The sequence below is a fragment of the Miscanthus floridulus genome, chromosome 2 (genome assembly GCF_019320115.1).
Source record: "Miscanthus floridulus cultivar M001 chromosome 2, ASM1932011v1, whole genome shotgun sequence".
Classification (NCBI taxonomy): domain Eukaryota; kingdom Viridiplantae; phylum Streptophyta; class Magnoliopsida; order Poales; family Poaceae; genus Miscanthus; species Miscanthus floridulus.
Genome location: NC_089581.1, coordinates 40,677,165 through 40,693,521, shown reverse-complemented (window position 1 = coordinate 40,693,521; position 16,357 = coordinate 40,677,165). Strand labels below are relative to the sequence as shown.

General features: G+C 45.0%; 1 protein-coding gene across 3 annotated transcripts; it reads left to right on the top strand.

Annotated features, from left to right (window-relative positions):
• The first annotated feature begins 100 nt into the window (after positions 1-100).
• Positions 101-1,970, top strand: LOC136538570 (fe(2+) transport protein 2-like). Of its 3 annotated transcripts, none has more exons than XM_066530518.1 (3): positions 101-886; positions 1,005-1,492; positions 1,609-1,970. In XM_066530518.1, exons 1-2 carry the CDS (start codon positions 221-223, stop codon positions 1,458-1,460), a joined length of 1,122 nt encoding a protein of 373 aa, XP_066386615.1. In that variant the 5' UTR covers positions 101-220; the 3' UTR covers positions 1,461-1,492; positions 1,609-1,970. The 3 variants fall into 3 exon arrangements, 1 of the variants encoding a protein (XP_066386615.1); XR_010779379.1 differs by having other exon boundaries at positions 102-886; positions 1,005-1,521; positions 1,615-1,970; XR_010779378.1 differs by having other exon boundaries at positions 103-886; positions 1,005-1,521.
• The last annotated feature ends 14,387 nt before the right edge of the window (positions 1,971-16,357 follow it).

The window sequence follows — 16,357 nt, the reverse complement described above, 5'->3', positions numbered from 1 at the left end:
CTGTGAACCCACATGTCAGCGCCAAAAATACGACGCAGAGGCTGGAGCGGGCCCGGCTTCACCACGCATGGTGAACGGCTTCACCACAACTGAGTCTCCGATTCATTCGTGGTAGATTAGATTAGACTAGGAGGAAGGAGAAAAGGTTATTCAGGTTCTTCACCCAATCTTTTTCAACGGCCGGGCACACACAAGAGCTCGAATCGAATCCAAGAGAGAGATGTCTTCGAGAGCATCGACAGTGCTGCTCGTCGTCTGTCTCCTGTCCGCCTCCTCACCGTTTGCCGCCGTCGTCATCGCGCAAACGGAGCCTCAAGCACCGCCCGACGATGGCGGCGCATGCGGTGGTCCGGCCGTCGAGGGCAAATGCCACAGCGTCGCCAACGCGCTGCGCCTGAAGCTGATCGCCATCGCGTCGATCCTCCTCGCCAGCGTTATCGGCGTGTGCCTGCCGCTCTTCTCCCGCTCTGTGCCGGCGCTCCGCCCCGGCGGCAACGCCTTCGTCGTCGTCAAGGCCTTCGCGTCGGGGGTCATCCTCGGCACCGGCTACGTGCACGTGCTGCCGGACTCCTTCAACGACCTCAGCTCGCCCTGCCTGCCCCGGAGGCCCTGGGCGGAGTTCCCATTCACGGGGTTTGTCGCGATGCTCGCCGCCTTGGTCACGCTCATGGTGGACTCGATCATGCTCTCGTTCCACAGCCGGGGCAAGGGCAAGGGAAGAGCTGCGGTCGCGCGCCATGGCCATGACAGCTGCCCTCCGCAGGTGCACTGTCACGGGCACGGGCATCTAGAGATGAGTGAGGCGAGGCCGGAGGCCGCGGACAAGGCGGAGGAGGATGTGGAGACCGGCAAGGTGCAGCTGCGCAGGAACCGTGTCATTGCTCAGGTAATCGATCCATCTAGTTGCATACACTAATATAGGTTTCTGTACGGCATCGTACGTTTTCATTTTTGAAGCTCCGTTCATCGTTGTTGACCTTCGCGTCAACCTGATCGGTGCGCAGGTCCTGGAGATGGGCATCGTGGTGCACTCGGTGGTGATCGGCCTCGGCATGGGCGCGTCGCAGAACGTGTGCACGATCCGTCCCCTCGTGGCGGCGCTCTGCTTCCACCAGCTCTTCGAGGGCATGGGCCTCGGCGGCTGCATCTTGCAGGCCGAGTACGGCGCCAGGATGAAGTCAGGGCTGGTCTTCTTCTTCGCCACGACGACGCCGTTCGGGATCGCGCTGGGGCTGGCGCTCACCAAGGTGTATAGTGACACCAGCCCGACGGCGCTGATCGTCGTTGGGCTTCTCAACGCGGCGTCGGCGGGGTTGCTCCACTACATGGCGCTCGTCGACCTCCTTGGCGCGGACTTCATGGGGCCCAAGTTGCAGAGCAGTGTCAGGCTCCAGATGGTCTCCTTCCTGGCCGTGCTCCTCGGCGCAGGCGGCATGTCCGTCATGGCCATGTGGGCGTGATGTGTCCGGCCTTCCTGACAGTATCTCCAAGAGTACCTAATAATTTCTTCCTACGAATATGGTTTTTTTTTTCTAACTCTTTCTAATAATTCACTTCAAAAATCATATTTCAAAAGCACGTTCCAATCATTCAATGGTATTTTCGTAGATACAGTCATCTTCTTCCTGAGAACAAGAGTACAGGAGAGCTGGGAGCCGCGACGAGCGTGCCGGCGAGCAGGATCCGCAGCAGCCCATAGCTGTTGAAAGGGAAGCATATGGCACCCCTGTCCGTGCCCGCGGCCGCCGCGCGGTGGAATAGGTCTGCGTCGTGCGGTCGGTGCCACCACTGGTGCTTTGGGAGAGTTTTTTCGAGGGCTAAAATATTACGAGGATGGATTAGATGTTATTGGAGAGAAATTTTTTCTAATCTTTCTTAAAAATAAAGATTAGGAGGATGTTTAGAGAACTCTTGAAGATGCTCTGAGGCGGAAAAAAAAAAGGCTCAATCAATCAGGTTCAGTTGCCGTATATTCTGTGTTTGCTCCCGCTCGCATTCCATGTTCGGTTGCTCAACATGTCAATAAGGGGAAATCTAAATGTCAACTGGTTGCTCTGTTGGCTTTGGGCACACGAATTTTCAGCCATCCTATGCATCTTTGGTTGTTTGGTGCGCGTCAGATCGTGAAGCCCATCCAGATGTTGATTTGTTCTGTTTTCTTACACTAGCAAGTGGGGAGCTCAGCTGACATGACAGGGGAGGGCAGAAGCGGCATCACGAGGTGGTGAGACTAGAGGCGTGTTTTTTAGCATCAGGAAGCTTGTGAAGTGACCTGAGTTCCACTGTGATTAGAGGACAAACTTGCAAATGTTTTTTCTGGACTTGTGTTCCATCCCAATGGTTATGATCTTTTCCCAAAAATGGTACTACTAGCATATATCATGTTGCTGACTACTAATCTGTTCAAGAAACGTGGCCGAAATTCAAAAGGCTTTATTACCTAATAAAGCCATGTGGTAACTTAAAAGTTAATTGTATTTAGTGTTTTACATGTAATAATTGTAGCGGACAATTTGTCAGCAAGTCTGAAATGAATTGACCCAAATTCAAAAAAATTAACTAAGGTTGCATAAATGTTTTGTATTTTAGTCTTGTTAATTTCCAATTTGGGTAATGGTGGTTTTCTTTTTCTTATTTGTTGTCCTCCGACTTATTACATATAAAATAAATTGTGTTCGTATTTAAAATTCACTATTCATTTGTATTTAGTTTTTTTAATTTTAGGGGCTTGGGGTTTTGTACTCTAGATTTTATTTTCCCTAATTTTAAGTATGTATATACAAGAAAGGTTGGTATGATAGGATTTTGTATTTATGGGTGATTAATGCCCTTGTATTTAGTGTTAATTAGTGTTCTATGTTTAGGGTTTATCAAGGTTCTTGTTTAAGGGTGATCAAGTTATTTTATTTAGGGTTCAATAATGTTTTCCATTTAGTTGGGTAGTTGTGGGATTATTTTTATGTGTTGTTACTATGTCTACCACCCAGTTGAAAGCCTTTTGTGCTTTAGGTTTACTTCAAGGGTTTCGACTATGTTTTGCCCTTCAATTGTCATCTTGTTGTGGTGTGGGGTACCTTCTCAAGTGTTGTTGCTATGTTTGCCATCCCAGTTCAAAGATGTGTGATTTAGGTTTGCACTTTAAGGGTTATAACTTTGTTTTGTTATTGTGTTGTGGGATTATTTTTAAGGATTATTGTTTTTTTGTTGTTTCGGTTTTTATTTTCTTTTTTAGGTTTTGTTATGTTGTTTATTAAATTTTATTATTCTTTATAATTTGCCCCTATGCTTCTTTTATATGTTTGCAATACATAAGTTGTGTTTTTGTTGCTTCCTTATCATGTTAAGGTCACGACATGTATTTTATGCCATGTTGTTTTGTTGTTATTTTGGCCCATAGTTAGTAGCTTGCTCTTTTATATATCAACAATGCAGAGTTTTTTTTATTTTGCGGCCGTGGTAGGAATTTTGTGCCGTGGGAGGAGGAAGAGCCACCGCGCCCCTTCGCTTGGATCTGCCAGCACCCAGCGCACCATGAACCAGAGAGGGAGCAGAGAGAGATGGACGCGGTCCACCGCGGACTATGCCTACGGTCCATAGACCCACATGCATGGCGTTGTCCATCGTGGACCAGCCCCGTGGACCTGAGCCCAGTAACGACCCGTCTATGCCACATGGCCGCCTGTCAGCGTGACACGTGTCTAGACCTGGCTCGGCCTAGACTAGCCCATGACCCAACCCATTGGTCCCAGTCAAGTCCAATCAATGTTGACCGATGACCGGTCAACGTTGACCGTTGACCTGACCCCACCTGTCAGCCACTGTTAACCGCAGGTCCCACCGGCCAGTGACCGTATTTCCCCCATCCAATCACGTGCTGACACGTGTCCTTCACTATTCAAAATTCTTAATTTTCTTTTTTAGAAAATAATTTAAACTTAGAAAATTCATATGACCTCAGAAAAATATGAAACCAGTGCCCAAATTTTTCTAAAAATAAACTCTACATCATAGGCTTGTGTTTGAGTGCATTTGGATATTTTGGAATTCTGTTGCTTCTTTGTGATCATCTATAGGAGTCGCTTATCGTGGCTATATGTCTCGTTTGATAGACTTGGAGGAGCCACATATTGAGTAGCACGACCCCAACTACACTGAGGAGCTTGGAGATGACCTGCTAGGTGCCACGTCCCACCCAACCTCGTAGAATCCTATTAGACATGCTATAATATAGATGCTAGTGCTTTACTTTTATGCAAATGATCTATGATAGGTTGCGTGGTAGAATTGCTTGTGAGTCATTACCTTGCCGCAACCTATACCCCTTAACACCCGTTGTTAGGTTAGACGCTCGCATACTTACTTGCTACTACTTCTACTATGCATTATCTCTGTGATGTGATGCTTGGTGGAGGATTGTGTGAGTGGTTAAAGCACTGGGTGCTAGTAATGTGGTAACAACCGGGGAGATCTTGGCGTGTGTTTTGGGTGTGTGGTGAGGGTTGAGTCGATGGGTAGGATCTTATGGTGAGTCGTTGGACGAGTCTTGCTAGGGGGGTGTGACCTGGGCATCCCCTATGAGTGGCACCTATGGCGGGTGCATGTGAGATGAGGAGATCCCAGGGTGGAGTGTCTTTGTGGGATGAAGCCCCGAGATGGAGGTGCCTTCGATGATGGGGTGTTGATTATCCCCTTTGAGAAGATATCCTGTCTGGTCCCCCTAAGGACTGGTATGTCAAGAGAACCGGATCATAGGACCCTACGTGCATGCCACTCGTCCCTGAATGGACGGGGGACGGGTGCTGATCAGCTAGGACGGTGCCACTACTACAATGTTGGAAGTGGATAGTGTAGGGAGGTACGGGCGTATGGCCCACACCCTCCTAAGATAGCGTAGTGACCTCTAGGGCCCAGTACTAGATCTCACAGTCTCAGCATTTTGGTGGACACCGGGGTGGCCAAGGGCTGAGTGGTAGGGTGGCATCGCACCGGTTGGAAGGTAGCTCGGTATCAGCCTAGGCGGGGCACCGCTGATGATTGTGATCTTGTGGTTCTAGGTGTACACGCTCTGCAGAGTTGATCAATCTATACGTATAGTCGTGTCCTCGGATATGGACATTCCTATGACCTATGCTTCCCTTGATTAGTGAGTGGAGTCCTTTCTTCTTTCCCCCTAGGTTCTTATGTTGGTTTTTGGCTTTGGCCGATGAGGCAAGGTATGAGCGGGAGTCGTCCTTGTCGCCTAGAGAGTGTGAGAGTGGTGAGATGTGTGTGATGGGATGGGAGAACGTGTGGATGAGAAGGTTTAGAACTTGATGAATTATTAGTAAAACTTGACATACTCGGGTAGGAAACCACAACCACAAATAGGTCTTTTGCTCTACCCTTGCATTCCACTACCACAAAGCAAACGCAAAGCATAGGGTGGGAGCCAGTGGCCAATATAAATCATACTAATAATTGTTTGATAGGTTTCGAGCCTGAGTATGACTACCAGGGAGACGGTTGGGAGGATTAGAGGTCTTGTTCCTATTCTCAAGTTGGGTTGAGAAGATGGAGTCGACGCCCGCTGCCTTTCTACTTGAAGCTATTTTGGACGTTGTATGCTCTGACTGATTCTGCCGAGTGGCGATGTAATAATGAGTAAACCTTGCTATTTGTACTCTCTTTAAGACAAGTATTCAATGTATGAATGTGATATCGACTGTTATTTGATAATGTGATGGGATGATCACCTGGGACTATCACGTTATACTTCGAATCTGTGGATTTTCCTTTGAGGAAATCAGGATTGCTTCAATGGCATATCTAATAAATCATCACAAGAGGTGGATACATGCTTCTTTCCTACATCACAAGAGTTAGTCACATGTTGCAATTGATCACTTGACTCATGTGATGAGCTCTCATTCTTTTTAAGTTTCTTTAAAAGTACTTTAATGAGAGAAGCATGTTGTTCCAATATTTTTTCATGAGATGCAAGTGGTGTCTCATGAGTCAATGTTAGCTCACCATGTGAAGATTTAAGAACATCAAGTAAGTGCTTATGTTCTTCACATGAGTTCTTTAGAAATGAGTTTTCATTTTCCAATTTCATTATTTTAGCTTTCTCATTTTCTAAAGACATGGTCATGCTAGCAAGTCTACTCACAAGTTCATCATATGAATTAACATGATCAACCACATTAGCATTTGATACCTTTGTGTCACCTTGTGACATGAAGCAATGTGGTAATGTTGGAGAGCTTGTAGAAGCATCACTCTCATAGCTCGAGCATGAACCATTATCATCACCATCAAATGTGCATGGGGTAGCATCATCATTTGCATCACTTGTGGCATCATCATCAATCTTGTCAAGTGATCTAATGGCATGATCATCATCATCATCACTTGACCATGAGGTGGAGCAATCTTCTATAATCACCAAATCATGGTGATGCTCAACACACTCATGCACCTTATCCTTGTGATCGTCATCATCATCATCATTGGAGACCGCCCCATATTTCTCATTGAGACAAACCCAAATCTCATGTGCAGACTTCATGTCCATGATCTCACCAAATACGTTATCTTTCATAGATTGATAGAAAATGTTAGTGACTTGGCAATGAGATGTAGGCATTTCTTTTGCGCTTAAGTTGCATTCTTTTTGGCAATCGCATGAGAAAAGCCCACATCTACCATCCACCACATTTGAGGTGAAATAAACTTAGAATTGCAAGTCATCCAATTTTTCCGCCGTGCAAAGTGTGTGCCGTCAAAACTATATGAACACTCAACATCTAGCCCATAAGCCGCCATCCTCTCAGGTCGGTAAAGACCATAAATGAGAGACCTCGCTCTGATACCACGTGTAGGGTCGATATGACGGACTAGAGGGGGTGAATAGTTCTTTCTAAAATTAAACGCGCTGACTAACCAAAACAAATGCGGAATTAAAAACTATCGATCTAGTCAAGACTACACCCCTCTATCTAAGTTCACAGGCACCTTATAAAGATCCTAATTAGGCAACAAAGATGCCGAGCTAGCTAGAGCTCATCTAATCAATTCTAGAGCAAGGTCACACAAACCTATGCACTAGTACTTTGGCAACCGGGAGAGCTCCTACACAATCTAGTAAGCAAAAGCATAAAGCTCCTAAGCTCACTAGCAAAGCTCAATAACAAGGCTACACAAGCCAAATTATAGAGCGCAAAATACTAAGCTACACAAACTAAGCAATTGTGACTAATAAGGTTACTAAAACCAAATTAGCCACGCAAGGGAGCTACTTCTATGCTACACAAGCAAGAAGGCAACTCGCAAGCTACTAAAGCTAAACTAGTCACAAGAGCAACTACAAAAGTATAATGTAAATGAAAGTAATACAAGCTTGTGTTTCACGGAAAGCAAACCACCAAGAAGATGATGAAGACAATGTTGACACGGTGATTTTCTCCTGAGGTTCACTTGGTTGCCACCAAGTTATGTCCCCATTGTGTTGACCACTCATTTGGTGGTTCGGCGACTAATTGGCATCACCCGCCAAGCCCGCATGTCGTGCACCACAAGAACCTACCCCAAAAGTGAGGGTAGCTCAATAACACACTCAACTAGAGTTGCTCTTCATGATCCCCATGGGGTGAGCACAATTGTGGCAGAACCATCCGAAATAATGCACTTATGGAGGCGCTCATCTTCCACCAGAAACTAAGCACCCCGAAAGCGAGCTACAAGCGGGCGGATTCTATCGGGCACACCCCAAGGGAGAGCCCAAAAGATCCACATTTTTTCCCAAGGATCCAATAATGAGAACAAGTTACAATACTTAATCCATTTCATACATCCAGAGTTCTTAAAAATTACATTATTACATTTCCAAAGTCAGAGTATGGAATATTAAATAGCGGAATAAAAATAAACATCTATCGATAATGAACAAGGATTCGTCTGTGCCCACCAGAAGAATCCTTCACACAATAGTACTCCTCAAGCATTCCCTGCAATAGGGGTAAATAGGCCCTGAGTACACAATGTACTCGCAAGACTTATCCAAATAGTGGGAATAATTTCCTGACTCTAAGGAATATACAAAGCTTTATGGTTTGCTGGTTTCCTTTTTGTAGAAAGCAATACTAATAGTGAGTCCTTGTTTATGTTATTATTAACAGCCATGATTAATTTATTATCTAGCCATTCAATGTAAGCACCTGTTCTACTTTCAAGCAAGAGTTAAGCAATCAGTTCCATTTCATCACCTTTCATCTTTCAGTTCTTACTACGGTGCTAGAGTTTAGACAAGTCGTACCAGATTTCCTAGCGATTCACGAATCAATGCCCCTAGCTGGGTACCCCAAAAACACATGCCCTGCTTGTACCCCAGGCACAAGCAGGACCAACCCATCACCCTCTTGTCCTAGGGTCCAGGTCCCCGTCCAAACTTAGAATCCAAGCCCCCGCTACTGAGTCCCAGACTCAATGCGGTGCAAGGACCTCTACCATCCCTGCCTCCAATCAGTCGGTCCAGAAAGAGCCGGAACCCATGACAAGAGAGCAACAAGTCTTCCCTACGCCCATACCCAAGTATGTGCTCGGGATAACAAGTCTGTGACTTGCCTAGCGTCCAATGCAACGGGCGGTCTTTAACTAACATAGACAGGGAAAAAGTGTAACCAAGCTCTGCCCTATTAGCCACAGGACACAACCTCTTACACCCACCAGTACCCAAACCATATCCCTGCCCGGTCACCATTTTTCCTTTCCACCATTTTATCATGAGTGATCATAATTATCACCTATTGTGAGTAACGGTAGGTTACTCACGCTACCAAAATCATGAGCATAGCAGCTACTCGGCCTATACTAGTAGGACTCATAGGTAGATATATTTATGCATGTAGTTTCCATAAAATGCCTGTAACATAAATGCACATCATATATATTCAGTGATCATTTAAAACAAGGGTTATGCACCGGGGCTTGCCTTGGGTAGGCGGTGGGTCAACAAGGTCAGCAACGAATGGCTCCGGGGCTCCCTCCTGCATGAGAATCTCCTCCTCGTACTCTTCAATGACCTCCTCATAGTATTGTTCGTCCGCAGGCATGAACTCTACCAACTCGTGATCTACATGCATGAAATGATGATGCAACATTTAGTAATATGGCAATAGCAACTCTTAAAATAAAAATACATCTATCAAGCTACTAAGCTAGTCCTACTGACTAAGGTGCTAAGTTGCCTACTATTACCACTAACAAGTATGCAGCATGACATATATTATCTTAGCAACTAAAAGTATTCTTACTCTTAATACCGATTTACTCTATACATGATAAAACAAGGGTACTAGCTACTCTATTTATCATCCTACTCTAGGGTTACAAAAATAACAGTGAGTACATAATAATCTAATGAACCTACTATAAAAATTTCATGGCCAAAGCTATCATCAATTTGCCACAAAATTCCTACAAATATTAAGCTAAATAATACTAAGCTTCCTAAATTGAATTTATGAACCTATCATTATCACAGTTAACTATATACTAACTACACTAATAGATAGATAGCATTTTTGCGAACCTCACAAATTTTGTTTTACTATTTTTAGACATCTATAGAATTTACTATTATTTTTCAAAGTTTAGCTCAAAACTAAATTGAATAAACATTCATAACTTCACTGGACGTGATGGTAAGGTAGGTGAGGTAGGCCCACATGTGGCAAAGCGACGGTGCGGGTGAGCGTGCATGGGCATGGCAGCAGGTGGCAATGGCTAGCAGCGCAGAGCCCGCGGTAGACCCGGCCAACGTAGTGGCACGCGGGCGGGCGTGCGTGCATGTGTGCATTGTGTGCGTGTGCACGAGCGCATGCCAGGGTGTGGCAACGGTGGTACGGCCTACACGACGGTGCATGCCAGGGCAAGCCAAGGTTGCAGCGTCGAGCCGAACCAAGGCGGTGACCGCGTCCAGATGCTAACGCCGGCCAGGAACGTGCCTTGCATGCTTTTTAAAAACATACCACCAATTAACCCGATTCTCCCACAAAAATTCTCCAACTTAGCCTCATCAACCCATTTTCTAACTTAAGAAACTTGACCACGTCTTGATCGGTTTTGCGTTGAATTCTATTTCCAAGCTCTTAAGTTTGCTCGCTAGCGAATCCCGCTCTCGACCGCAAGTATTTCACCGCCACCTATGAAACTTGTACTACAAACTTTATTAAAGTTTCATACATGCATTCTATAACATTTTTGTTCAATAAAAATTCATTAAAAACCCTAAGTGATATAACGCAACATGAAATATAACATTCGTTTCGCGTTTTCGATGAACGTTTCAAGTCACAGGAATTGATTTACACACTATAATTCATATAGTATTACATAAACATGATGCACATGCAGTGCTTTAGAAAAAGATTTATAGTGTAACACCGAGGGTGTTACAAATCTACCCCCTAAGACAAAATCTCGACCTAAGATTTCATGTGCCCAGTGTGGGAAGGAGATAGGAAATACATTTCAACGTAACAACTACCTATTAGAATTGGAGAGAAGGTGGGGGTAATGCTTCAATATGTAGCTCTCTTGTTCCCACGTGGCCTCATCCTCTGAGTTGTTTTGCCACTACACCTTGTAGAACTTCACCACATTGTTCCTTGTCACTCTGTCCTTTTTGTCCTAGATTTTGACAGGGTGATCAATATAAGTCAAGTAAGGCTGGAGTGGAAGTCTATGGGGGGGGGGGGGTTTCGACCCTAGATACCCATGGCAGACCACATGGGCTGCGCCCTTAGGGGTGGCCCAGCCCACAAGACAAAGCTTTGCGGGGCACGATCCTGGTCGGCATCTTCCGCAAGACATCTAGAAGATATTCTAAAGATACTACGAGATCTGTTAGGATATGTATGATCCCAAGATTCCTATAATCAGTTATTACTTTCCGGTTATCTCTTAGATCTAACCGACTTGTAACCCTGCTCCTCGGACTATATAAGGCGGGCAAGGACCCCCTCCAAACACACGCAATATCAGACGATAGACAATACAAACAAATAGACCATAGGAGCAGGGTATTACGTCATACTGATGGCCTGAATCTGTCTAACTCGTGTGTCTCTGTTGTCTTCTTGTTCTTGATCTCACGCTCCTCTGCCGATCAATCTACCTTCGTGGGATACCCCTCGGAGGACTACCGATGATATTCTATCGATAGTTGGTGTGCCAGGTAGGGGCTGTGCATGCTGTTTTCCTTGTCGAATAAGATGGTTTTTTCTGTAGGCTCTTCATCCCTCCCACAGCCTGGCCAGATCTTCACGGTCGTAGAGTTTAGACAAGTCATACCGGATTTCCTAGTGATTCGCGAATCAATGCCCCTAGTTGGGTACCCCAAAAACACATGCCCTGCTTGTACCCCAGGCACAAGCAGGACCAACCCATCACCCTCTTGTCCTAGGGTCTAGGTCCCCGTCCAAACTTAGACTCCAAGCCCCCACTACTGAGTCCCAGACTCAATGCGGTGCAAGGACCTCTACCATCCCTGCCTCCAATCAGTCGGTCCAGAAAGAGCCAAAACCCATGACAAGAGAGCAACAAGTCTTCCCTGCGCCCATACCCAAGTATGTGCTCGAGATAATAAGTCTGTGACTTGCCTAGCGTCCAATGCAACGGGCGATCTTTAACTAACACAGACAGGGAAAAAGTGTAATCAAGCTCTACCCTATTAGCCACAGGACACAACCTCTTACACCCACCAGTACCCAAACCATATCCCTGCCTGGTCACCATTTTTCCTTTCCACCATTTTATCATGAGTGATCATAATTATCACCTATTGTGAGTAACGGTAGGTTACTCACGCTACCAAAATCATGAGCATAGCAGCTACTTGACCTATACTAGTAGGACTCATAGGTAGATATATTTATGCATGTAGTTTCCATAAAATGTCTGTAACATAAATGCACATCATATATATTCAGTGATCATTTAAAACAAGGGTTATGCACCGGGGCTTGCCTTGGGTAGGCGGTGGGTCAACAAGGTCAGCAACGAACGGCTCCGGGGCTCCCTCCTGCATGAGAATCTCCTCCTCGTACTCTTCAATGACCTCCTCATAGTTTTGTTCATCCACAGACATGAACTCTACCAACTCGTGATCTACATGCATGAAATGATGATGCAACATTTAGTAATATGGCAACAGCAACTCTTAAAATAAAAATACATCTATCAAGCTACTAAGCTAGTCCTACTGACTAAGGTGCTAAGTTGCCTACTATTACAACTAACAAGTATGCAGCATGACATATATTATCTTAGCAACTAAAATTATTCTTACTCTTAATACCGATTTACTCTATACATGATAAAACAAGGGTACTAGCTACTCTATTTATCAACCTACTCTAGGGTTACAAAAATAACAGTGAGTACATAATAATCTAATGAACCTACTATAAAAATTTCATGGCTAAAGCTATCATCAATTTGCCACAAAATTCCTACAAATATTAAGCTAAATAATACTAAGCTTTCTAAATTGAATTTATGAACCTATCATTATCATAGTTAACTATATACTAACTACACTAATAGATAGATAGCATTTTTGCGAACCTCACAAATTTTGTTTTACTATTTTTAGACATCTATAGAATTTACTATTATTTTTCAAAGTTTAGCTCAAAACTAAATTGAATAAACATTCATAACTTCACTGGAAATTAAAAAACGCATTCCATCGCGTGGCCCAAGGTGCGAGTGGCTTGGCCCACTCAGGCACAATGCGCGTGCACACGCTACGCATGGCGTGGCCCACATGGGCATGGCCCAGTCCGTGTGACGATGGCCCATGACGGGGAAGACCCACGCGCGCCGGTCATTTTGCGAAAACGCCATCAACCTACCCGATAATCACGCGAGCACTGAGAGCACTATTTTGCTAGTCTATTATCTTACAACTACGCCCCTCCCCCTTTCCATCTTTACCACGGCCATACCCTTGGCCCCCCACGCGCGCACTGGCGCGGCGACGCTGGCACCAGGTGGTTACGCCGGCCAGACCAGTCCCTCCCCACCCCCAAATGCGAGCCGATATCTACCTAGGCGCGAGCGCGAGATGATGGGCGAAGAAAGCACAAGCTGGGATGTCGTAGCAAGGCCGGTCCACCGTGGCAGAGTTCCTGCAATGACAATGGTGATGTTCTGGTGAGCTACAACAACACCGGAGAAGTTGGGGTAGCTAGTGAGCTCGAGGGACTCACCACGGACATAGACAAGGTGACAGTTCGACCGAAGACGACCCGAGCCGAGCTGGCCACGTGCGCATGGATGGGGCGGTGGTGCACGGCGGTGGCAAAGCTACGTTAGGTGTGGCTAGAAGGTGGTAGCGACTAGGAAAGGTTACGTAGGTGAAAGGTCCTAATATGGCTAGAGGGGTGGGGTGAATAGCCTATTTAAAAATCTATAAATCAACTAGAGTAATTTGATTAGTATGACAAATAGCGTAATGCAAACTTGCTCTAGCTCTACAAGGGTTGCAAGCCACCTATCCAACAATTCTAGTTGCAATGATTACTTAGGCACACAACTTCCAATGTAATTACTCACTAAGAGCTCTCAATCTTGCTACTCTAAAGAGCTCAACTAGATGAATGTAAATAATAAAGCAAGCTCTCAATTCTAATTACACTAAAGAGCTTGTATCAACTAGTTTGCAAGAATGTAAATAAGTGAGTAGGGTGATTATACCGACGTGTAGGGGATGAACCAATCACAAGATGAATATATAGCCAATCACCGGGAGAATGCCAAAGACAAGAGACAATCGATTTTCTCCTGAGGTTCACGTGCTTGCCAACACGCTACGTCCCCGTTGTGTCGACCAACACTTGGTGGTTTGGCGGCTAAGAGGTGTTTCACAAACCTCGTCCACATGATTGGACACCGCAAGAACCGACCCACAAGTGAGGTAACTCAATGACATGAGCAATTTACTAGAGTTACCTTTCGGCGCTCCACCGGGGAAGGTACAACTCCCCTCACAATCACCGAAGATGGCCACAAACAATCACCAACTCATGCCTATCCTCCACTGCTGCACCGATCCATCTAGGTGGTGGCAACCACCAAGAGTAACAAGCGAAATCCGCAGCGCAACACGAATACCAAGTGCCTCTAGATGCAATCACTCAAGCAATGCACTTGGATTCTCTCCCAATCTCACAAAGATGATGAATCAATGATGGAGATGAGTGGGAGGACTTTGGCTAAGCTCACAAGGTTGCTATGTCAATGAAAATGTGCAAGAGAGTGAGCTTGAACTGGCCATGGGGCTTAAATAGAAGCCCCCACAAAATAGAGCTGTTGTACCCCTTCACTGGGCAAAACGCGCTCTGACCGGACGCTCTGGTCATACTGACCGGACCTTGGACACAACGTCCGGTCCACAGATGTAAGCCACGTGTCATTCTGAGTTAAACTTGAGCCGCCAGATCACAACGGCTATTAACTGACCGGATGCTCTGGCAAAACTAACCGGACCCTGAACCACCAGCGTCCGGTCGTTTACAGTAAGGGTCCAAATCCGGTTTTCTTCGATCGGACGCGTTCGGTCCACCTTGACCGGACATAGACTAGTGTTCGGTGCTAAACCCTAGTCACTGTGTTGCCATGTCAGTTTGACCGGACGCAGAAACCAGCGTCCGGTGCATCTCAGGTCCAACGTCTGGTGCAACACCGAAATAGGCGACCTCTCTACCACTCCTGACCGGACGCACAGGTCCACCCAAGATCAGTGTCCAGTCACTCACAGTGACCTCCAATTTTTCTATCTAGGGTGCCGGTGGCACCGTCGGACTATCCGCACTCTACGGGCGGACACTCCACCGGTGGAGTTTCTTGCCCTTACACCTAAACTTCACTACCCTTGATCAAATGTGCCAACCACCAAGTGTATCACCTTGTGCACATGTGTTAGCGTATTTTCACAAACATTTTTAAGGGTGTTAGCACTCCACTAGATCCTAAATGCATATGCAATGAGTTAGGGCATCTAGTGGCACTTTGATAACCGCATTCTGATACAAGTTTCACTCCTCTTAATAGTACGACTATCTATCCTAAATGTGATCACACTCACCAAGTGTCTTGATCACTAAAACAAAATGGCTCCTACATTTTATACCTTTGCCTTGAGCCTTTTGTTTTTCTCTTTCTTCTTTTCCAAGTTTAAGCATTTGACCATCACCATGCCATCACCATTGTCATGATCTTCGCCATTGCTTCATCACTTGGAGTAGTGCTACCTATCTCATAATCATCTTGATAAACTAGGTTAGCACTTAGGGTTTCATCAATTAACCAAAACCAAACTAGAGCTTTCAATCTCCCCCTTTTTGGTAATTGATGACAACCCTTATACAAAGATATGAATTAAAGTTCATTTGAATCCATGTTGCTTGCCCAAGCATATTTACCATGTGTAAAGGATATGGACAAGTTTTATGAACTCCATATGATAGCAATTGCTCCCCCTATATATGTGCTAAGAGTTTGGATTGAAGCTTTGCACATATGATTAGATAGGAAATATAGGAGTCAATTTCTACAAAATGATGCTAAGGTATAAGAGATGGACCTTTGAAGGATGATACCAATCGGAGTGCACCAATATACCATCCTTAGCACCATTAGTAACTAGACATATACAAGAACTAGAATACCCCGTGAGATCAACATTACATGCAAGGGTCTAGTTTCCATAGAATGAACATAAGTCTAGTTACTTAGCCTATGCATGCTAGTTTTTCATTTCAACATTCAAACCTACAACTAGCATACACCACACAAGCATGGATATTTGAAATTAAAACTTATGCCATGCAAGCCAACATATGTAATGCTCATTCAAATACACCATACAAGTTTATGAGCTTGCTCCCCCTATTTGTATGCTCAAAATTTTAATTGATCCCCTTCTTTTGTCATCTATTATCTCTCCCCCTTTGTTTCACTATCTTTGTACACTATTTCTCCCCCTTTGGCATCAATGACCACAAAGGCTTAAAGTATAGAAAGGGTAGGATTATTAATGTCAACAATTTGCACAAAAGGTGGCCTCAAATTATAGATATGTTGGGGTGAAACCATGTGAAATGAGGATCATTTTCCCAATTTGGTTCAATCTAGATTACTTGCAAAAGATATTTAACTCGGTTTGATCCAAGGACAAGCTTCTTCACACCTCCAAATAAGGGTTATCTTGTACCATGTTGAGTTAAACACTTATAGCTCATTTTCTAAATCAAACACTAGGTTTACAAGCCCACAAACATGTCATATGCTACCACTAGATCATTTCAAACAT